A 23909-nucleotide genomic window follows, 5' to 3' on the forward strand; every position below is an offset into this window, starting at 1 on the left:
CACGGAGATATAGAAAAAGCCAATGAAAGGTTATAGTAAAGCGATAAAGAAGAAGAGTTTTTTCGATGGGTTTATTTTTTGTGTGTGCAGGTAAGGAGCTGGAGGTGTTAAAGGAGAAAGGAGAGCGATTGGAAGAGTTGGAGGTTCAGGTCCAGAAGCTGGAAAGGGACAACGAGAGCCTGCAAAAGAGAGTCGCCACTCTAAACATCACCTGCGAAAAGGTGCGGCTCTGTGTTCTTTTCTTACTAGAGCAAGAACAATGTCTGAAGATTTTAACCGAAAACCAGGAAAATTTGTTTGTTTGCTCGCTTGTGTTCATTCAGTGAAAAATCTAACTTGGTTATCTGAAAGATTAACTGCAAACCAGTTGGAGTCTGGGTAACAATAGCGAAGTCCTCACTCTGCATCCTCACCTATTGATTGTTTGCAACCAAGGTGTCTTCACTGGAGAAGGAGAACACCGAGCTGGAGGCGGACGGCCGCCGGCTGAAGAAGAAGCTGGACGCTCTGAAGAACATGGCCTTCCAGCTGGAGGCGCTGGAGAAGGAGAACTGCCAGCTGGAGCAGGAGAACCTGGAGCTGCGGCGCTTGGCCGAGAGCCTCCGCTCGGCCGGGGCCAAGGCAACTCAGCTGGAGGCTGAAAACCGGGAGCTGGAGAGTGAGAGGAGCCAGCTGAAACGCAGCCTGGAGCTGCTCAAGGCCTCCTCCAAGAAAACAGAGAGATTAGAGGTGAGTAGGCGTCATGTGGTTACTATGACTGCTTTTGTTGGCACTGGAGAACAGGAGGATTTGTGTGTGTGTGTGTGTGTGTGTGTGTGTGTGTGTGTGTGTGTGTGTGTGTGTGTGTGTGTGTGTGTGTGTGTGTCCTTTGTAAGATTCTGAGCCACCCCATTCCCATTGGTATTAATGGCGCCAGGTATAAGGAGGCTCTTGTCGTGCCTTCTAAGGAGGGTGATGACGATGGTTGTTCCTCCTTCCCAGAAGCCAGTATCACAGAAGTTTGTGTTGATGATGAGAATATAACACCTCTGGCTGATACCTCCACAGCGTTATTTTCACCTTTACTGCTACATTTTTGTCTTCTGTGGCTGCTTGCTCAGCCTATTTCATTGCAAATATGATCTGACGTTTTTTTTTAAGTGGCATTAAAAATGGACTTCATGTGGACCATTTTAAACTGATTGCAAGGATCTCCAGAAACTAGTTTCCAAACTATTATTATTATTATTTTCCCCAAATATCTTGATGTCGCCCTTCCCCGCCCCCAGGTGAGCTACCAGGGCCTGGACACGGAGAACCAGCGTTTGCAGAAGGCTTTGGAGAACAGCACCAAGAAGATCCAGCAGCTTGAGGCTGAACTCCAGGAGGTCGAGACCGAGAACCAGACCCTCCAGCGCAGTCTGGAGGAGCTCAAAATCTCCAGTAAACACCTGGAGCAGCTTGAGCAGGAGGTGGGGAAACCCTTGATCTGTTCACTTGTTCACACTCGCGCTCAGTCACTTCCCACCTTCATTGGGAAACATGGGGAAAAAAATTAAGTGGGCCTATCGCAAGAACTATGTGAAAAACAACTGTGGAAGACTCTATCCACGGATACGGGTTCGGGGAGGGAGACGGAGACTTTATCGCACAGTGAGGTGCCAACACTGTGGGGATTTCGTTCAAAGAATAAACATAACGGCTTGCTGGCGAAAACGTGAACATGAAGCAATATCGCATTAATCAGCGTCCGGGTCCGTTTTGAAAGAACAGAACTAAGAAATTACGTTCAGTTGTGGAACAGGCACCAACTGGGACACATTGTGTGTGTTATTTAAATAAAGATCTGCACAAAAGATCACCTGACACCCCCTGGAATATCTGGGCCATGATCCAGAAGACAACTCTCATCATTCTTGAGTCTTGGCATAATCCCATCATTCCTTCTATGGGAATGGTTCCCAATTATGTAATGCCAGGAAAAAGCAATTCAATTGGTTAGAATGCAAAGTTGATTGTGAATGCAAATTTGAAGGCATCAAAGTTTTTTTTCAAGCCTTTCTTTTAAAACTTGGACACTGCTGCACTGTTTGCGAATTGTGGTGTTTTGATGTTTATGCATTCTCTCTATTACTTAGTGCAAAAATAAAATTACAGCATGTTTTTTTGTGGGTTTTTTTTCCCCAGAAGATTTGGATTATCCCAGATTATCAAAAACGAATATTTGACTTTGAACTTTGGGTAAATCTGCCCACTCTGAGCCAAAAAATGTATTTACACTTCGAATTAATCCCACCCAATGGCGTCCTGCTTCTAACCTGATCTTTTTTTTCGCCCCCGTCCCCAAGAACAAGACGCTGGAACAGGAGAGCTCCCTGCTGGAGAAGGACAAGAAGCTCCTGGAGAAGGAGAATAAGAGGCTCAGGCAGCAGGCGGAGATCCGCGACTTCAAGTTGGACGACAGCAACCAGCGAATCTCCTCGCTGGAGAAGGAGAACCGCACCATGGGCAAGGAGATGATCTTCTTCAGGGACTCCTGCACTCGGGTCAAGGACTTGGAGAGAGAGAACAAGGAGCTGGTCAAACAGGGCTCCATCGATAAGAAGACCCTGGTGATGCTCCGAGAGGTAAGAGGAGTGATAGGTATCGCTTGATCCAAAACGATCGGGGTCGGGAATTTATTCTGAAGCTTAAAGTTTAATGAAGCGGTGATTTGTAATCGCACAATATAAATTTAAAGTCGAGGTCTAAAGGTTTCTGCGCATCTGGCACTAATCTTGACATGACTTAATTATTGAAGGAAATTATTGATAGGAAGTGACTGTGCTGAGTCACTGACACTGAGTGCTTCTGCATTATGGAAGTGGTAATAATTGCTGTTTTACATTAACTGTTGCATTCAGATCATGAAATAATTATGAAGCAATGATTGCAAGGGGTAAAGTGTGTGTGTGTGTGTGTGTGTGTGTGTGTGTGTGTGTGTGTGTGTGTGTGTGTGTGTGTAGGAGCTGGTGAGCGAGAAGCTGCGAACTCAGCAGATGAATAACGATCTGGAGAAACTGACCCACGAGTTGGAGAAGATTGGACTCAATAAGGAGGGTCTCCTGCATGATGAGCCAAGCTCTGAAGACAGGTCTGCGCCACACACACACACTTGAAAACAGTTGGTCGTCTGTGGAGGGTCTAAAACTGCTTCTGCCTGAAAGCCAAATGACTCAATTCTAATTTCCTTACCCTGGGATCCAGAACCACAAACAATTCCTGTGACTCATTTTAGATTTGGTATTATCGTTTAAATAGCTTCTGCTGTGATGAATAATTCCGCAGGTGTTGTTTCAAGTAACGGACACACACACACACACACACACACATACACACACACACAACACACACACACACACACACACACACACACACACACAGAAACCCTGTGGTGATGTTTCTATCTCCCTCAGGTTCAAGCTACTGGAGTCAAAGTTTGAGTCGGCGCTTAAGTCTTCGCTGGAGCTCAAGGAGGAGAAGATCGCCGCCCTAGAGGCCAGACTTCAGGAGTCTTCCAACCTCAACCAGCAGCTTCGCCAGGAGCTCAAGACGGTCAGAAACACACACACTCGCACACACAGACACACACACACACACACACACACACACACGTTTTCCCAGCTCGGTCTGAAACCGTCTGGGATGGTAGCTCAGGCGGTAGAGCTGGTGGTCTAGTGATCCAAAGGTTGCTGGTTCGGTCCCAGGCTCCTCCTGCTAGCATGCTGTAGTGTCCTTGAGCATGACACTTAACCCCTAATTGCTCCTGATGGCTGCATCCGTCAGTGTTTGAACAATTGTAAGTCGCTTTGGATAAAAGTGTCTGCTAAATGTAATGTAATGTCTGCAAATACTGAAAACACTGACAGCTTCACAAGGTCAACACACTGTTTATTCATCCACCCCCTCTTTCAATATTTTAATTTATTTATGGAGCGACAGGAGTCGGGAGAGCGTTTGCTCTTCCTCTGACTTCTTCTTTTGTGTGTCATTTGGGTCTGCAACTGCCTACAGGTGAAGAAAAACTACGAGGCGCTGCGTCAAAGGGAGGAAGAGGAGAGGATGGTGCAGAGCTCGCCCCCTAGAGGAACGGAGGACCCGAAGGCCGTCAACAAATGGGAGAAAGAAAGCCACGAGGCCACCAGGGAACTGCTGAAGGTCAAAGACCGACTCATTGAGGTGGAGCGCAATGTAAGTTTTAGCGGCTACGTCTGTGATAGGGATGCCTTTGCCATTTTCACTGTGTAAACACTTTTCTGGAAGTACTACCGTGTGTGTGTGTGTGTGTGTGTGTGTGTGTGTGTGTGTGTGTGTGTGTGTGTGTGTGTGTGTGTGTGTGTGTGTGTATCCACAGAACGCCACACTGCAGGCTGAGAAGGCGGCCTTGAGGAGCCAGCTCAAGCAGCTGGAGACGCAGAGCAGTAACCTGCAGGCTCAGATAGTGGCTGTTCAGAGACAGACTGCCTCCCTTCAGGAGAACAACACCACACTGCAGATGCAGAATGCCAAGCTGCAGGTAAACTAGTACGCAGGAAGAGGCTCAGAGAAAGACTTGTAGATTGTACGGAGCAGTATTTCAATTCAGATGCAGGCAAACAGGCTACAAGTAGAAATACAAAGCACAATCTGTATTTACAGCGGCAAGTTTTCCAAATCCCCAGTGCATTCCCACATTCATTTTCTGCTTAAGTTCCCTAATATGGGTTTAAAATAGTAGTCTGTGACTGGCTGCCATTCAAAGCATGCTTCCATTAAGTCCACAGGATTTACACAGCAATGTTGCTGCCAGTCTGTGTTTATGTTTCTGTGTTAACAACTGGGTTTGTTTGTCTGCATGCGTTTTTGCAGGTGGAGAACTCCACTCTTTGCTCCCAGAGTGCCGCCCTCATGGCCCAGAACGCCCAGCTGCAGAGCCAGCAGAGCAGCGTGGAGGGCGAGCGAGATGGGGCGCAGAGGGAGAAGGAGGAGTTGAGGTCCACCTACGAGCAGCTCCTCCGCGACCACGAGAAGCTGGCCGCTCTGCATGAGAGGCAGGCGTCGGAGTACGAGGCCCTCATCGGGAAGCACGGCGGCCTGAAGAGCAACCACAAGAGCCTGGAACAGCAGCACCGGGAGCTGGAGGACAGGTGTGTGTGTGTGTGTGTGTGTGTGTGTGTGTGTGTGTGTGTGTGTGTGTGTGTGTGTGTGTGCGTGTGCTTGTGCGTGCGTGTGTGGGATTTTACTCTGGACAGCTTTCTGCTCCCTCATTTATGTAAGTTCATAACGCATTCATCGATATCCCAAACGAAGGCTTTGATTTATGAAAAAAGGGTGATAGTCAACTCTACTGCTAAATTAAGCCTTTTCATGTTTAGGCATTTTCCTGGTCCTGAATTTTTAATTGTTGACCTTTGGATTTATTTGGTATAGCGAACATAAACACTCTTTAACGCCCGTTAAAGGCAGTTGAAATACTGTGTGTGTGTGTGTGTGTGTGTGTGTGTGTGTGTGCGTGTGTGCGTGTGCGCGCGCGCGTACAGGTACAAGCAACTGCTGCAGCGGAAGGGGGAGCTGGAGGAGTTGGAGAGGACTCTGAAGGAGCAGCAGGAGAAGCTGGTTCTAGAGAACCAGTCTCACCAGACAACAGCTGACCAGTGCAAACTGCTCAAAGAGGAGAACGACAGGTTAGTACTCTCTTATAGAATGGAAAGTATTTTATTTTATTTATTATTTATTAATTTATTTCTCTCTCTTTGTCTTTATTGTGGTAGATTAACTGACTAATCAATTTCTCTTAAACAGTGCCCAAAATAGTATTTACTTGGATCATAACAATATCCCTCTCTTGACAACAATGCACAAAATAAGAGCAAACTCTGGAATCACAGCTATAGGGTACATGGGACCCACAGATGGGATTGACATGCTGTAATGATACCAAATTGAAATGTGGTTATTGAAGCCTTGGAGAGATCTGTTTACTGTATTTGGCCTTCCCACACAGAGCTGGGCAGCACTTCTGAAGGAACTCGAACCGTGTCCTCAAAAGGATCCGTCTTTATCCACTCCGTCTCTCTCTCTCCGCAGACTCAACACCACATATCGTCAGCTGGTGAGGGACAACGAGTCCCTTCACCTGGACCACAAGAACGCCAAGAGCCAGCTCAACAGTGCCAAGCTGGAGCAGACGCGGCTGGAGGCGGAGTTCGCCAAACTGAGGGAGCAGTACCAGCAGCTGGACATCACCTCCACCAAGCTCACCAACCAGTGTGAGGTGAGAGCACCGCCTGTGGCCATTTTCCTCCTTCCTTCTCTTCTCTTTCCTCTCCATTTCCTTACTCAATCAAACGGTATCCTGTGTTTTGGGCAATACTGTATGTTTATGATATTAAAGTGGTAATCCCTAAGATGAATTTGGTGAAAAGCCCTGTTTTTATACTTTATTAAACTGGCGCTTTTATAAAAAACAGCCGTTCAATATGTTTGCGTTAAGCATGTGCTACTCTATACGCTGTTTCAATTGTTGGTGGTGGGGTCCACCTTTCCGATACAACTATCGGGCAAGCCCAAGAAGTGAAAGACAGCCGTGGTGAATTTGATAAACCGGCAGCAAGTTGTGGTCAGTAAACTGTCAATATGGATGAACATTCACAAACCACCTCAAGTGACCCAACAAATGAGTTATTGTTATTTTGGCTGTTTGTGGCTTAGGATCGTCAAGTTAGTTGTATTTGGGATATCTTGAAGAAGATTTGAGCCAGCACCTCCATCATTTATTTGTGTGTGTGTGTGTGTGTGTGTGTGTGTGTGTGTGTGTGTGTGTGTGTGTGTGTGTGTGTGTGTGTGTGTGTGTGTGTGTGTGTGTGTGTGTGTGTGTGTGTGTGTGTGTGTGTGTGTGTGTGTGTGTGTGGGTGTACATGCCAGTTGTTGAGCCAACTGAAGGGGAACCTAGAAGAGGAGAACCGGCACCTGCTGGACCAGATCCAGACTCTGATGCTGCAGAACCGCACACTGCTTGAGCAGACCATGGAGAGCAAGGACCTGTACCATGTGGAGCAGAGACAGTACATGTAGGTACACCGCTCCGAAAAGAAACCGCTTGTATGAAAGATCAAAGAAATACCACAATCATAAGCCTCATTATCAGCAACGTTTCGTTTATGTTACTGACCAAAACCTTTTTGGAACTGTAGTGCAAATGTAGTGTAAATGGGCAGCATGTTATGTTTGGAAAGTTGTATACAAATCTATACAAAAGGTTATTATTATTATCCCCTATTGTTATTGTTCGATTATTTTCCTCAATTTTTTGGGGGGATAAAACAATCTGGGACGGAACAACGGCAGAAGCTACGAACGCGGTTGACATCTCGTTAGAACCGTCCGTAGAAGGACGTCACAAACATGTGGTGGTTCAAGTTTTATCCAAAATCGATCCAGATTCGGAGCAAAAATGAGTGACAAACCGACAAAATCTGACCGGTCGGCCGTGCGTCACTGACAAGGCAACGTTCGAAAACGAATGGAACGAGATGAGTTTGAGAGTAAGACGCCTTGTGACGTCATCATACTACTTACTATAAAGGTGCCGTGTCCAGTGCGTGGTGTAGACTCCATCGCTCTGTAGTGGTTACAGATAACAAACTTGGTGTGTGTGTGTGTTTATGTACCTTCTTACCTGGTAGATGTCTGTGGATCTGTTCGATTGATATTTTATCTCTTTGGTCCCCATTACTTTGCCGGATTCATGAAAAAACACGAAAAAACATTACGAGTCGAGTCCACTCGACTGTGTGAATGAGTGATGCATTCATGTACCAGGAACGCGTCAGGAAAAATAGAACCCAATCAGTCGTAGAAATACACCAACGTTTTTCATATTTCATGGAAACGTAACCTATCGAAAATGTAATCCGAGGAAAGCGGTCGCCACTTCAGTTCCGTAAGTTCGATTACCTTCGTAAACCTCTGTAAATATGTCACGTGACACGAAAAGCCAATTGTACATAGCAAAGAATCAACCGTGTGACAGGAACATCGTACAGCAGGGGCTACCGGTGCTACCTCCGCTCCCTCCCCGGCACGGAGCGGGGATGAGGCCCCCGGAGCCGACGCGGCGGGTCTTCCTAAAATGCCAGTTTGAACTCGGAACTCGTACTTCTCTCGACCCGAGCCCGGCGCGGCTCCCGTCCCCGCCAAAGGATAGCGATTAAAGAAAGAATCCGTTGTAGGACAGAGTCCCTCGGCCCGCTCCAAACGTTCCCGCAATCGATCGCGGAGCGCCGATTCGGGAACTTCGGAACCTCCGCAAACTGTAATACGTATCAAACATGGCTAAACTGGACCCCGTACATAGCTGCCTGCAGCTATATTAATTATTATCATTGTTATCATAATGCTCTAAAACCTTGTAGAACATAGTGTTGCTCTCGCGGTTGCTGAAAAACATGCTCTCAACTGCCCCGTTGTACAATGTGTTGAAGCTTGGTGCGATTTTTCTTCAACTGAATGTGGTCTTACTGACCCTTGCCTTTTGTGTCTTTCAGAGACAAGCTGAACGAGCTGAGGAGGCAGAAGGAGAAGCTGGAGGAGAAGATCATGGACCAGTACAAATTCTATGACCCCTCGCCTCCTCGCAGGTATAAAAAAAAAACATGTCACGTTTAGTTAAATAGAACCTAGTTGACTTAAAATAGATTACTAAAGACCCAGTGGGCTTGCCGTCTTTTCTGTGTATTCAGTCATTCAATAAAGAGTTTGTGACAATGGCAGCAACTTGAGCCTCACCTTGACAATCCTTAAACGTGAACCCATCAACCTCTCGAAATCAAGTCGGTGTTCATGTCGAACATCATGGTACGTGATTTTAGAAAGTCCCCAGTCTTTTCAGACTGTAGTAAACAAAGTGCTGACGCAGAACGGGATTCATCAAACATTGATGGGCTGCGGAGCTTTTAAACGGAGGTTGAAGTTGGCAACATTTCCATTTTTAACGTCACTGGCAGTAACGGCGGTGAACAAATCAGAGGGTTGAAATGTCGGTCTGGAATGTTTGTTTCTATGTTTAAAAATTTTTAAATCTCCCATAAACCCGCTGTTTTCTGTTCCTCTGTCTCTGCTGAGGAAGATATTGACCTTTGCTGAAGACTTAATAATATAGTTGTATTAATGAATGATAGTTAATGCACCACTTAGTGCTTCACAAACACATAACTAAGGCCATTTATTTCTTTACTAATGTATTTGTAAAAATGCTTGAACAATGCTCTTTTCTGGATGATGTCTAGTGTTACCAACTTCCTCCTTTTTTAACCAAATAATGTGCTACACATGAGCCAGGTGTGTGGGGAAACTGGCAAATGAATTAACGTTCATTCCAAATGATGGACAAAGGGACATAGAAATTCCTCTCCATTTCCGTCTCCCTCTCTCCTTCCCTCCCCTCCCTCCCCCTCTCCCCAGACGCGGGAACTGGATCACGCTGAAGATGAGGAAGCTGATCAAGCCGAAGAGCCGGGAGCGCATGCGCTCGCTCAACCTGACGCCGTCGCGCTCCGAGTCCAGCGACGGCTTCCTGGCCATGCCGCCGGACTCCCAGGACAGCTCGTCCATCGGCTCCGGCTCCAACTCCCTGGACGACACGCTCACGCACAAGCGCGGCAGCAGTGAGTGCACGAGGGGCGCTCTGGACGCGCCAGCGACGACACACACACACACACACACACACACACACACACACACACACACACACACACACACACACACACACACACACACACACACGATACACACTTGGTTGGTCCTTGGGCCTTGATGCAAGGTTTAAATTTTGAGTTTCCATTTTTGTGCCATGTCGATAAAAAGGTTGGGAGGTCCCTTTAACACGTCCTATTCAAGTTGAGATATAGCGGTAAAACACAACATGTGCATGCACACACACACACACACACACACACACACACACACACACACACACACACACACACACACACACACACTCCCTTGCATTCTCTCACATACAATACACCACGGCTCGCGGCTGGCTTCAAACGGTTTTGCACTGGCAGAGTGATGACTTGATCTCTCCTCCCCTAACTGCTCCTTTGCCTCCTCATCTCTTTCTCAATCTCTCTCCGTGTCGCTCTCGCTCTCATTCTCTCTCGTTCTCTCTCTCTCTCTCTCTCTCGCTCTCTCTCTCTCTCTCTCTCACTCTCTCTCTCTCTCTCTCTCTCTCGGCGGAAGGGAGGAGAGGTCAGCAGTGCCCAGCCCAAGGGCAGGGTTCCACCAATGGTATGGTGCCGCAGCTGGGGAGGGTGGGCACGGGGTGTGACCTGACCGCCGACTCACTCGGGGCATGTTTTCGTGAGTCCATTCATCTGTGTGCGTCGGCCGTGCAGGGGTTACAGTTTAGCTGCGCAGCAACGCCGAGGTTGACCGCTCACCTCAGACCGGACTCACAAAGCGGCTCTCCCGGTGTATGTCTGTAAAACAATTCTAAAAAGGACAATACGGAGCCTACAAATGTTTATTATATCGAGACTTAAAGGAAGGTGTGTGCACACACAGCCGTTGCGTACACCTAGATTTGTTATTATTATCAGCAATATTATTATTGATTCATCTTTGATAGACCAAGGCTAGTGGATAATTAGGTCCACGTTACCCATAGCAACATACAAAAGTTATTAAAGCAGGCGAGCGCAGTGTTTAAGCCTTCAATTTATTAACGCAAGAAACAACATTTTATTCTTAGACTGCAGCCGCGGTAGCAGTGGCTGTGGCGTGTGGGAGCTACGCAACGCCCAAATACTCCACTTTTGAAGTAGGTGTCTAGTCCAGTTAAAGCTCAGCTCAGGTTCACGCCATCACCAGTGGGAGCGAGAGAGAGCAAGCGAAGGATCTCTGTCGGGTCAGGCCGTTGACATGTGCAGCTTCACTGTAAACAGCAAAGAGCCACCAGGATAGCGTCACACTTATTAAAAGGTGCAATACGCTGTGATTTTCCCACCATTAAGCTATGAAGCTCATGTATAAGGTACAAAGAATGGGTCGACCCACGCGAGATTTCCCGATTACTTTTCATTAGCCGGGGAAATTTTAACCCTGGAAATGAAACTTGATCCTCTGTCCTGTTCTCGGGAAAGCTGAACAAAAAAAAAAATGTAAAAGATCGATTAAAACACTCCTGTTGACGCTCAAGCGGAGCTTCATCTAAATCAGTGGAACAGGATCCTAACCTAACCCTAACCTATTAAACCTGATATGGGAACGTGTCCACGCTGCTGCTTACTTACCTTCCCTGGGGGCCGACCCGGGACTTTCCTGATTGCACCCTTTAATATTCTCCACCTGTTGTGTCTTAGAACCGTGTCCGATGTTTTGATGGCGTTCTCCGTGTTTGTTTACGCTTAAGCTCCTGTCGTAGGAGAACTGTGAAAAAAAAACAAAAAACAAAAAAAACCCTCAACGATGTGGGTGATAGAATGTGTACAGAATCGGATATAGGATAAATAAAATGCCTGGTTGGTTGTAGTGTGTGAGTGAAAGTGTATTATCGCCACCTGTTTGCATAATGTTTCGCCGTTTGAAACATGGAGGTTTTAAAGGAAGTTGATCTGATTTCTCATTAACTGGTGGTTATTTGTACTGTCCCTCAGCAACACCAGCACTTTGGCTGAAGGTTAGATTCGCAAGTCTCATGCAAGATAATGAGTCTAAATCCTTCTACATTGCACTTGCGTTGCTAACCTATTTTTTTTATTATTATTAATTTTTATTTTATTTCTTTACAAAAGCACTGGTGCAATTGCATTTTTGGGTGGACAGTCCCAGTCCAGTTGGTGAGGAGCCAGATGCGAAATGTGAACCACTTTTTAGTGCTTGAAGTCACCCAAAGTGTTGGTTGGCCATAGTTGTGTCCACATAGTGTTCTGTGTGTTGTTGTCCAGTTTGAGTGTCCAGGGGTTGTACCCTCTGTATGTCGCTGCCCCCTCCCGTGGCGCTCTCTCCATAATGTTAACCACCGTCCCTCTGTTCTGCCCTTTTCTTCTCTTTTGTTGTCCTCGTCCACCTTCCTCCCTCGGACTCGACCGTTGCCGCTCCCGCCCCTCCCCGTCTGTCTGTCTTTCTGTCCGTCTCCATCTGTCTCTGGCTGCGCTCTGAACAGCTCTGAAAAGGTTGCCTTTCATGAGGAACAGGTCCAAGGACAAGGACAAGGTCAAGGCCATCTACCGACGCTCAATGTGTAAGACCTCCGTTGGCCCTCCTCGCTTGCCCTTCCTCGCCGCCTCGTCCGCCCCTTTCCTCTCATCGTCATGCAATGGGAAAAAAAACAAACAAACAAACAAAAAAAAAATAAGGAATGGTCATTGGTGTCAGGAGACGGATTGGAGGGATGCACTAGACTGGGAATTATTTCAAAGCTAATTTCTCATCCTGCTAATTTTAATATATGACACTATTGCGCAATCTCAGAAGATTTCATAGCTGGAAACACTGTGGGATCGAATTGAGCTTGATTGTTTCGTGGGTTTTTTTTTTTTTTTCTTTTTTTGTTTTTTTTTTTCACTTACACATGCTATTCTTTGGAAAACGGACGTCGGTTTAGAAATCCAACATGATCTCTCCTCACGGTACTTCTACTTCTGTGACTCTCTGACACCAGTGACTTCTCCGAGTGTTTTTGCTCCCAGCCGCCATCACTTCCCTGCCGCCTCCACATCTTCCCGCAGATGATCTACTACAGTACCAGCCTTTTTTGGCTGTTGGTTCCCGCCCCCACCCGCTTAGTCCCCATCACTTTCATCGCGTGGCTAAACAAATAATTCGAATGGAACGTAGCTGCCCTTGTATGTTTTGGACTAACAGCAGACATATTAGATCAGATGTTTTTTGAACTGAACATTGAGCTAAGCCTAACTTCAAAATAACGATGGTCCAGTTTGTCCTACGTCAGCGATGACGTGGAGTTGGATGTTTAGATCTAGCTGGCTGTAGTCTGGACTAGTCCATCCTAACCTTAGTCCTAGTTAGTCTGGTGCTAGTTAGTCCGGTGCTAGTTAGTCTGGTCCTAATGGCTTTTTAATCGGGCAGCTTCGCCATGTGCTCCGTGCCTCGGTGGTTCCTCTGTGCTGTATGAAAGGCCGTGTGTTTGAGCGGATTAAAAAAGTTCGTTTGAGTGACAGAGAGAGGGAGTGTTTCTAGGCCCGCCTCCCCTGCGCCGCCCTTGCTCCCATCTCTTGTTTGCAGCCGCGCAGGCCCGCCCCATCAATCACTGCCGCGGCGATCACCGGTCGACACCGCTCTCACCCGCCACGAAGGACTTGAAATGGAGCCCGTTTGCTTCCTCTCTCGTTCTACTCGCTTCCCTTCTCCCTTTTCTCTCTCTGTCACGCTTGTTTTTCTTTCGCAGTTGCTGCATTTCAGATCTTGTGCTGACATGGATTTGTCACTCTGAGTTATGGTGTTTATTTAATTTTGTACGCCCGCTGCTTTTCATGGCTCTGCATGCTGCCGTGCTGCTCTGCTGACATTTATGTTTGTCTTACGTGTCTAACAAAACTACTAGTTGATATGGGCTGGGTTAGATGCAGGATGTAAGTTTGCTGTACATTCCAATTTTTACACACTTTGCTATTATTCATTGAAGGCCTTACTGTTACTTTGGAAATGATACAACCTGTGTGAATAACAAAATGTCAAATAAATTCCCAGTAATTGGTCTATTAGTCAATTGAATTCAAATGGCTAGTGACTCAGGAGGATGCAAAATGGCGCAAAGAATCAATTATTATATATCAGATGTATGGAAGTCTAGTTGGCGCCATAAATCTAGGCCACACAGGTGAACCAATACATTATGTAACCGTGCTTTCTCTTCCTTACTCCTCCGATCACCTCCTTTCCTCCGATCGCCCAGCCATGAACGACTTGCTCCAGAGCATGGCGGTGGCTGGGGGCCAGTGGGCGGGAAGCAGCGAGAACCTTGAAGGAGCGGAATCTGGCGAGGCCGGCATGGCTACCGCCAACGGGCGCAGCGGGCGGCGCATGAAGGAGCTAGCCTTCTCCACCAATGCCATAGACTGTGCAACCCTGACGTTGCCCACAGCCAACCATGGCAGGGCCAAGCAACGACTCCGGGTTAAAGGTGAGGAAACGAGGGCGGTGTTTTAACTAGCGCTTACCCTTTTATGCTATAATGTCTGCATCGGGCCATTTAGACACATTCCGTATTCATGTATTAATGTGTGTTTTTTCAATTAATCCATTGTAATGCTTTGTGCCTAGGACGTTTTAGTTGAATTTCCAAAATGCTCTTGTCCATCTTACAGACAATGCTTCCAGTGAGGACGTGGCAGGGTCTAGAGATGACCCCAGAGGTCAAGGTGAGAGGCACTTCAACATGACAGCCCACACTTCCACTTCACACGTGTTCGCCAGTGGTCGGTCGAGTGTCAATTCACATGACAGGAACGAGTGGACGCAGACATCTTGCAAGGGGATGTGAAAACCTTGCTCCACAGGAAGTAGAAAGGAATGGGTTGCTATGTCCCCCATAGTTCCAATGCTAATCCCTTGGAATGCCTTCCGAAGCCTGATGTAAGAGTTGGAATAAACTTTTTGAATTTTTATGTATTTTTTTACCGTAGGACAGAGAGGGCAGTAGGTGTAGGGTGGGAGTCAATAGATCAGCCTCTGGTGAAACCGATTGAACTTCGTCCAGGTTTCAGGATTTAGTGAAAGGCAGTTGCAGTCTGCGACAAGGCAGCTATTCAGCAGTGCTGCACCCCTCTGGTGACCCAAATGTTGAACAGACAGTACGACCAGTCACCGTGCGCAAACAACAGGCTTTGGAACTAATGACACTTTACGCTGACTTTTACATGTAGTGGACTTGACCTTTACCGATAGGTTTATTTATTTATTTATTTATTTGGACAATAAATGCTGTAACATAGACAACAGACATAAAATCTGTAATAATCAGAAATTAATTGGCATTTGGGAGAACTTTTATTACCTGTTGTCGGATGTGCTAAAGCCGGTATATGTGTAGACCAGTCCTTGACAGTTCACATATTTTGTGGGGACTGTGTGCGTTGAAGTCTCTCTCCTTCGCTAATTCATTCCCTGGTATAAAAATAAGGGCCTTATTTCTGGACTCGCCGCAGATAGAGATCTAGTTGTCAGCTTGTTTGATGCTGTAGGTAAAGAGTACAGACAACGGCTGGAATTTCCCTCATGGCCGAGCCTCTTCACCACATTGACGTTCTCTTAATCTCCTCTTCTTCTTTTTTTTTTTTTTTTTTTTTGTTAATCTCCCCTCCCCTCCTCTCAAACAACCTCCCCCACGCAGCTTTATTCTCTCTGCCGTCCTTCCTACTTTCCAAGTGACCAACCGCCCTCCTCTCTCTTGAATCTCCTCCTCGTCACCTCTCGCCGGGGAGGGACCGGCGCTTTGTCATCGACGGCCTCCCTTCCCCGCCGCGTCGCCGACTTTCTTTGTGTTTGACTGGACATATTGGTGCTGTGGCGCTGGCACCGCGCCCTCCCCTGCTGCCCCTTTGCCCGGCACGCACCATCTGCTGCCACAGCGGGGAATGTTCTGTAAAACTGTTAGTTAACGCCACCGTGGACCGCCTGTCTCACCTACTTCTATGTGCATGTATATAAATACATCTATGGGTCTTTGTATCTGTATCTTAATCGTGTGTGTGTGTGTGTGTGTGTGTGTGTGTGTGCGTGTGCGTGTGCGCGCGTTTGCATGTGTTTCACTTTTGTCCCCTGCCCAGCCACTCGACCCACCAGTCTCCATAGCAACAGGAGACCCAGTAGTAATAGTAACAATAACTCCCACCTCACATCCCCTCTGGAGGGCAAAGGTACGCTCTCCCCTCCCTCTAACCCTCCCCTTCCTCCCCTCCTCTACCTCTCCTCCTCCTCCTCCTTCGGGGATTATTAAAGTGGAGTCTTAATCTCTGGCGGTGACTTTGTGGATTCGCCTTAAATTCATCTTGTGTGAACTTCATATCATGTCCGCCTCCGTTTCCATTCGGGCACTCATTGTTATTATTATTTTTTTCTCTCCGTTCTTGTCAGGCACGCTGAACGGCAGCCTGAGCCGGCCCCACAGCGAGAGCAGCGGCGAGTTCAGCCTGAGCCTGGACCAGGAGGTGTGGTCCAGCAGCGGCAGCAGCCCCGTGCAGCAGCTCCCGTCCTCGCGCTCCTCGCACCAGAGCCCGCTGCAGCTGCGCCGGCCCCTGGACCCGCCCGGCGCCGCGGGGAGCCCGGCGCCGGCCCCCATCAGGAAAACGGGCTCCCCGGGCAATGAGGTGGTCTCCCTCCAGCAGTTCCTGGATGAGGGCATCGACCCCGCCGAGGTGAATTCCCACCGCCGGTGTTTCAAGGGTATTTATACACGAGGTTCCAAGATGTCAGGGAACCCGAAGGTAAAGAGTTGGCCGTGAGGTTTTTTTTTATCATTTGTATTGGCCTTGGCAGCCCTTTGGAGGTGTTTCGATACACTGGACTGTATTGGAGACCTTCTGCCGAGGAAATTGCACCACAAATCTAAGAAAGAGGTTTAATCAAGTGTTCAATCAATTGTTCCGCTGCAGCTTTCCAAAAACAAATGTTTTGCTGTAAGTGAATGCAGCGAAATGCTGTGTTTTGACCGGCGGGAGCCATTTGTATGGAAATGAGACCTAATGAGAGGTTTCAGATTGCCAGCCGCAAATTGCGACCTGAGGGATTTCTCGTACGCCTACGCGGTGTTGCTGACCCCGATCATACAGGTCGGTTGGTAGACTCCCTCTTGTGCCCTTTCTGTCTAATAGCCTAATTAATTCCCCAAACTATGCAAGCGCCGTACATAAGATGGCATACAGGGTTGAGTCTATTTTGGGAAAATAATGTATTGAATCATGACTGGTCGACTGCTCAGAGGGGGAAAGAGGAGTCTGTTGTCGAGCAGTAGCTGTTTTAATTTAATTTATTTTAATGTGGGGCAGTCCTGCTGTGCAGCTTTAAAGACAGCAGCTCTGCTGCTAACTATCGGTGACCAAAAGGGATTTCAACATCTGCAAACCTCATCTTCAGAGCATCTCATCCGATGCTGCACACAACTTTGCTTTCCACCCACTTTGGTTCCACAAGTGTTCACACCAGACGGCTCTTGTGTCTCAACGGTGATTCAAGTAATTACGGGTTTTCTGATATCTGTCACAGCTTCAACAAAACCCTGTCCGGGGGGAATCGGGGATCAGTAAAAAAATCGCACGATTACAACCTTAAGCTGAAAATATCTTCTCCCGCCACGTTCCGTCCTTTATGATAATTCTTTATCTTTTCGCTTTTGTTCTCAGTCTGGCAGCCAGGAAAACCTCACGGTGGACTCCCCCCGGCTCTCCACCTCCTCTGAGCACGCGCAGCGGGAGCGCATCCCCGCGAAGGGGCGGGGCATCCTGCGCTCCGCCAGCGGGAAGGCGTCGCTCGTCAGCTCGGACCGGCCCCCGAAGTCGGGCGGCCAGCCGGGGCGCCCCACCCTGCGCAAGGCCGAGAGCACCCGCGTGAAGGGCTCGGTGACGGTGCGCGCCAGCCTCTCCTCGCAGGGCAAAGCCGTGTCCGTTTCCGAGCGCCTGGACTCCCCCTCCTCCACCCTGCCGCGGGCCAGCAGCGTCATCTCCACCGCCGAGGGCTCCACGCGGCGCACGAGCGTCCACGACATGTTGTCCAAGGACAGCCGGCAGCCCGTCTCCGTCGACGCCTCCCCGGCCGGCGTCGGCGCCAAGGCCGGGACGGGGCCCCGGCCTCCGCCCAGTGAGTACCGCCCGTCCGACGGCACATCCCCCCACCCCCAGCCCGGCCCCTCGCGGGGACGCCCCGCCGCCCCCGCCCCCCTGCCCAAGTCAGTCAGCCTGCCCTGCGGTAGCGCGGAGGACCCAGACCTCTCCACCCTGGAGTCCTTCCTGGGTCCCTCCTTCACTGTCGAGTCCGTCTTCATCGACTCCATCTTTAGCGAGTCGGCGGGCAGGACCCTCCCCTTCCTGTCCCTCAACCCCAACTTGGTTAGTAACATCAGCGGATCCCCTCTCCCCCATCCCAGTCATCACCACAACCCCACCCAAACCCAGACCCCCTGTAGCCAATCCAGTAGCCAGGCCGCTTCCCAGGTAGGCGGTCAGGGTGAATGCGATGAGGGGGTGGATCCCGACCACGCCATCGATTCTGACCGGTGCCCGTCCCCGGCGCTCAGCCCGGAGGAGAAGCAGTCGCTGTGGTACGAGTACGGCTGCGTCTGAGCGACGAGGGAACCCGGTTCCCAGAGACCAAGACGTGGGGGCGGGGGGGGGGTATTTGTATTAAAGAAAACGACTGGACTTCCCCCTCTGCATGTGATACTTTCCAGCGCACGATCCAACCTTGTTCTGTTCCGTTTGTTTTTGCCATTGGTGCCGTTTTGGTATGTCACCGTTGTTTTTCCTCCCCCCTCCACCGGCTGTGGTTCTGTCCTGTTCTGCTCTGTTTTGTGTGGTGGAACCAGCTTTTCCCCCGAATATTCTACCACCTATTTGATTACATTCACACGTAGTGTCCAAGTTTGCCGTTGTGTCTGTTTATAGCTTTAACTTTAAATGAGCGGTGGAAAGCACCGCACGCACCGCGGCAGCCTCAGCTGCCTTCTTTTAAAAGTAACTTACATTTTCTTGAATATTTCCTTTTTTTATTGTCATAAATGGCTAAATAGAGTGAGAAAGCAGGCTTGTGGGCCAGATCCCACGGTGGCTCAGGCCTGTGACCGAACTACTAGAATAGATCTGTTTCTCAAGTGGAACAATCCACTTAGTTTGAAGGTGCCAGGACGTTTGGATTTTTAGTAATTTATTTTTTTCCCTTAGAGCAACTCGACGTATTTCAGGGAGCACATTTGTACATGAGGTAGATCGGTTAAAATAATCACATAGAAGGTAAAACTTGTACAAAAACACACCGCTGCTCAATCAGTTTGTCTGTGTATTCACTGCTTCGCTTCAACTTTTATTTGGTTGGGTTTTTTTGGGTGTTTTTGGGGTTATGTTTCTTTGGTCCTTATTCCACTTTGCTGTATGCAACCCAAACTGCATGGCTTTATCCGGGTTTCCTCCGAGCCAAACTCCTCATTTTGATCGCTGTAATGAAAGGGGGTCATCTGTTTTTATTTTTATTTTTTTGTTTTTATTTCCCACTTTTTTTTTTTTTTTTTTTTTCCGTATTTTCTTTGTTCATTTTTCTGTGCATTGTTACTCTGTTTATTTTTTTTTTTATATATATATATACATATATATATACACCTTTGACTAAAACCAAGGTCGTTTTCCCGTTGAGTCGTTCTTACTCAGTTTATGTATCATGGGGAGGGGGGCTTCATTCCCAAAATGATGGGATGGTCAACGCTACGGTTGCCGGGGGAGGATGTTGACACAGATCAGAGGAGTGTGTGGAGTAGTGAAGGTAGTTCAGTAAGTGGTGAGGAAACACAGTACGTTGGAAATGTGTTAAGAGATAATTTTGTGAGGGTAGCGTGGATTTGGGGGATCTGGTGATTTTTGGGGGAATCTGGTGATTCTTGGGGACCTGGTGATTCTTGGGGGAATCTGGGGACCGTTCTCTGTAATTTACTCGCCCCCTAAGTCACAAACCCTGATGCTGTACAGACTGTTCTTTAATAAGTTATATCCTGACACGAAGCACTGCTTTATGCACCGGCGCCGGGGAGCAGCAGCAACGTGTTTTCACTAAGCGTACTATTTATTACCGCTTTTGTTTTTCATAATTCTCTGTTTTTTGGGGTTTTTTTTTATTTTTTTTTATCGCTGTGTTGTATTTATCTCACTCCATGTCATGTCTGTGTATGTGTGCGTGTGCGTGTGCGTGTGCGTGTGCGTGTGTGTGTGCGTGTGTGTGTGTGCGCGCGCGTGTGCGTGCAGTGATGGCGGCCGCGTAACCTTTCTCCCCAGCGCCGCCGCGTCGTGGCGGCTCCAGGTGTAACTTTGTGCGCATTGCCTATGTCCTACAGATGTGGAGGGCAGAAAGTCTAAAAGCAGGAGTGGGGAGCCGCAGCAGAGCTCCTAAGCCCCGCCCCCGCCCCCCACCACCACCGCCACCACCCTCCCCTCCACCCGTGGTGAGTGAGGGCGGAGAAACAGCGGCAGAGGGGGTGGGGGGTTGGTGTGTTCGGGTGAGGGGATAAGGTGACTGACGGTGGCGGGGTCCTCGTCTCCACGGGAACGTTAAAACGCGGCGTAACCCGATCCTTCCCTTCCCGCTTCTCTAAGCTCCTCCCCTCCAGCCTGCCGCCCCCGCCCCCCCCGTCAGCCCCCAGACATCCACCCACCCCACCCGAAAAACGGCCCTGTGGTGCCGAGCGCACGCAGTCGGGCAGCACAGGGGCTTCCATCGCCATCGCTGTGACGGAGTCCGCTCCGCGCTTGCTTTCGCGCCCGAACCCCTTCCCCCTCGGCCGTGACATCATCGGGTCGCCTCGGCGCGAGACGCGCTCCGTCGCCACGGCGACGGACCATCGCCTCCGGAGCGGTTTGTGGCCCCGCGCCACTGCGTCGGCGCTGCATGGCTTCCCCCCCCCCCACCCTCCATCTTGCATGTAGATCCAGCCCTTCACTAACTGACCTTTAACCTTTACCTCACCGTCTTTGCCCCGTGACCTCTGGTTCTCTTCTTTCTCGAGTGCTTTGTTGAACTCTGACCTTTCTTCTTCTCTTCTTCATCCATCCCCTTTCTTTCTTCCGCCTGCCTGGGATGCACAGAGATAAGTGACCTTGGAGCTGTGTGTGTCTGACGCCCAGCAGAGCCGTCTGCAGTAAGAAAAGATTGTAACGAGGGAAAAAAACAAAAAAACAAATCTCTTGGTTCCTTTTTCTGGTATTTGATCGTGCTCCAGACGCCCCCGGTGGAGGAGCACCACCACTTTCTTCTCTTTTGTTTTTCTTCCTTGAATCAAGGAAACAAAGGGAGGGGGGCAAACAAAAAAACACTCCAAAGGATATCGCAGTGACGTGCTTGTGTGTGTGTGTGTGTGTGTGTGTGTGTGTGTGTGTGTGTGTGTGTGTGTGTGTGTGTGTGTGTGTGTGTGTGTGTGTGTGTGTGTGTGTGTGTGTGTGTGTGTGTGTGTGTGTTGTGACTGCTGGACGCGCAGTAGAACGATGGTGCCAATGTTCACACAGAGACATGAGCGTAGACTCTTGAGGACTGCGTTTTTTCTGAGGACCCCGTTTCGGACTTGGACACCGCACCGGGACCCTTCATAATCCTCCGCCATTTCACTCTGAAGATGGCAAAAATAACATGTTTTAATTTCGTTTTGAGCAGCATGAAAGCGTCAACGACGGGGGGGCTGGACTCAGAGCTGCCGCGCTCGCACATACTGTGTTGAAAACATTTTAAAAGCATGTAAAAAAAAAAAGAAAAGGAGCAACACCTCCGGTTTTCGAGAGCGACCCCCGGGAACCAACACCCTGCATGGAGCCGCCCGTCAGCCCTGGCGCCCCACCACTCCTCTTTCCCCGTCCCGTCGGAATGGACGACAGCGTTGGCTTTTCCCCGCTCTCTTTTTTTTGGGGGGGGGGGGGGGTGGCCTCTCGAGGATGCCAAATGACTCAAGACAGGAAGCCGTGCCGACTAGATGGGTGTCAAGCTACAGTACTGCCAGTTGTGTGGAATTTGCTGCGAGGAGAAGGGACTCCACCGGTCGTGGTGATTTTCCACATTCGGTGATGCAGCCTCGGAGGGACAAGTGTTGTATCATAGAAGCACAACCCACACACCACGACCACGTCTTTGTCACGACAAGTTTTATTTTGAATTGGTAGCTGTAGAGTGAGGGAGCCGACCGTGGGGCTGAACATTGACACGGGGACGGCTGACACGAGTCTGGGCGTCGTGGAACGCCCCGGAGGGACGTGCACCGAGGATGAACGTCACGACGGTGGATGCTAACCCAGTGTGTTTCCTCCTGTTCCACTTTCACATGCGTCCACATGTTGCGATTAAAACTCATCGAGAATCAGCTGTGTGGGCTTTTTAATTTTTATTTATTTATTTTGATTTATTTTTTACACTTTTGGATTTGCCAAAATATCGGGAAATATGCGCCGATAAAAGAAAACCCGAATATTTATTTTAAGCTGAGGAACAATCTCCATATGATATTCCACAGTGAAGATAATGTTTTTTTTTGGGGGGGGGGGGCAGCGCTGAAAGTTGGAAGTTGTTTTCCTCAACATCTAAAGAATTGCATCAAGCTGTTGATTTTTCTCGTATTTGTTTCATTATCAGAAGCCGAACATAAAACACAAACAGCCATGGATACAATACCGCAGAGAGATCTTACACTTTTTACAAACGTTAATCACTTTCAAGTTAGTTTGTGTATAGGCTGTGATATTCAGGTAAAATAAAGGAAATGTTTCTTTTGTATATATTTCGATTTATGTTAAAAAAACAGACAAAAAAAAAAAAAACTCCCAGTTGGAGCTCGTTTTAGACCTGAAAATCTGGTCTCCTGCGCCCTCCCGTGGTCACTGTTGTAAGTGCAGGTAGTCAATCCGGTTGCGTTATTACACAATGTTTCATAAATTGTGCATTTTAACTCTATTACGTTTTCAGATTATCAAACAGAATAGATAAAACAAAATAGAATATTAAAAAAAAAAAAGTTTATATTTAAATTATCTGTTTTGATTTCATTTTATTATTTAATTTGTAATTTAATTGATTGATTGATGTGTTGGTTTTCATGTCATTTATTATTCAGTTCATTTGATTCTTTTTTTATTACGACGAAATCCACCAGTGCTCAGTGTCAAACAAACTACGAGGAGCACCCGGGCCCCCCAGGTAGTTTGGGTTTGAGACCCCTACCTTTAAAGGCTGGGATGTACAGTGCTGGACAGTACAGTGTCTTGTTGGGCTCCCCGAAACACAAAATGGTTCATATTTTTTGCTTTTTTTTTTTGCTTTACAATATCAAGGCACAATGATGTGAATTCATACATCACACTTATGAACAGCTGAGTGTAGAATATTTTGGGAGGCATCTCCAGTCAACGTTAATGGAGGTAAAGTGATCTGAATGAGGAATCATGCGACAAACAATGAAATGTTGTTTTTATTAAATGCTCCTTCAGTAAAAACAAAGCTATGGCAGTCTAACAATCAAACAAACACTTTATCGTTTTTTAAATTCATGAATTTATTAATTTTATGATCATGCAAAAAAATCCAGCATCCAATGAAACTCAGTATAGACAAACGTAGCCCCGTAGTATGTGGTTACAATGCAATAAATGTACTTATACAGGGGTACATACTGTACTACTAAGGCTTTTGTTTATTTTATATGCTCTTTTTTTTTTAATGTGATACATCACTTGAGTTCAATATCGGAGACAGATCCATTTTAATAACTTTGAGGATGCAAGTAACATATAGATTTCCATTTCTTAAGTAAACACACAGTGAAAAATATTACCAGAGTAGACATGCATATTTCTTCTATTTGTAAAACTGCATATTATATAGTGTTGCTGCTTAACGCTTCTGGTTTCGAAGTGGCCCCTTCATGATGTGTTTTTAGGTAGATCGCGGCTCTCTCCCTCCTCCGGTCAGTGAGTTGACAACAGCCAGGAGGCCAAGCTGTTCAGGCAGGATGGCACAACTGCTTTTTGTTTTCTTTGCACTGCATTGACATTTTTCAAATCAAAAGATGGACGTGAGGCAACACCGGACTTCTGATCCCCGAAAAAAAAAACCCAAAACAAAAAACAGGACGCTCACCTATTTACATTTAAAATATATTAAACATATTCAAGCTTATATTTGGTCACAAACCATAAAGGCGGAAGAACGTGTCCGAAGTA

The 23909-nt window shown here is 47.8% G+C and overlaps 1 protein-coding gene across 1 annotated transcript in view; it reads left to right on the forward strand.

The window, feature by feature from the left end:
- The window catches only part of ccdc88ab (coiled-coil domain containing 88Ab), a gene marked incomplete at both ends in the record, with an annotated part of 67115 nt that extends 48819 nt beyond the window's left edge, over positions 1 to 18296 (forward strand). Inside the window, 20 exons of the mRNA XM_080016769.1 lie at positions 91 to 221; positions 436 to 729; positions 1269 to 1451; positions 2328 to 2606; positions 2985 to 3112; positions 3435 to 3573; positions 4033 to 4209; positions 4373 to 4534; positions 4867 to 5144; positions 5538 to 5681; positions 6085 to 6271; positions 6922 to 7067; positions 8544 to 8636; positions 9460 to 9662; positions 12164 to 12241; positions 13916 to 14143; positions 14328 to 14381; positions 15789 to 15878; positions 16096 to 16376; positions 17361 to 18296. Of these exons, the coding sequence (XP_079872895.1) occupies positions 91 to 221; positions 436 to 729; positions 1269 to 1451; positions 2328 to 2606; positions 2985 to 3112; positions 3435 to 3573; positions 4033 to 4209; positions 4373 to 4534; positions 4867 to 5144; positions 5538 to 5681; positions 6085 to 6271; positions 6922 to 7067; positions 8544 to 8636; positions 9460 to 9662; positions 12164 to 12241; positions 13916 to 14143; positions 14328 to 14381; positions 15789 to 15878; positions 16096 to 16376; positions 17361 to 18296 (4211 nt within the window). The remainder of the gene's footprint in view (positions 1 to 90; positions 222 to 435; positions 730 to 1268; positions 1452 to 2327; positions 2607 to 2984; positions 3113 to 3434; positions 3574 to 4032; positions 4210 to 4372; positions 4535 to 4866; positions 5145 to 5537; positions 5682 to 6084; positions 6272 to 6921; positions 7068 to 8543; positions 8637 to 9459; positions 9663 to 12163; positions 12242 to 13915; positions 14144 to 14327; positions 14382 to 15788; positions 15879 to 16095; positions 16377 to 17360) is intronic.
- Positions 18297 to 23909: the final 5613 nt, after the last annotated feature.

The sequence above is a fragment of the Zeus faber genome (genome assembly GCF_960531495.2).
Source record: "Zeus faber genome assembly, chromosome: 16".
In the NCBI taxonomy this organism is placed as follows: domain Eukaryota; kingdom Metazoa; phylum Chordata; class Actinopteri; order Zeiformes; family Zeidae; genus Zeus; species Zeus faber.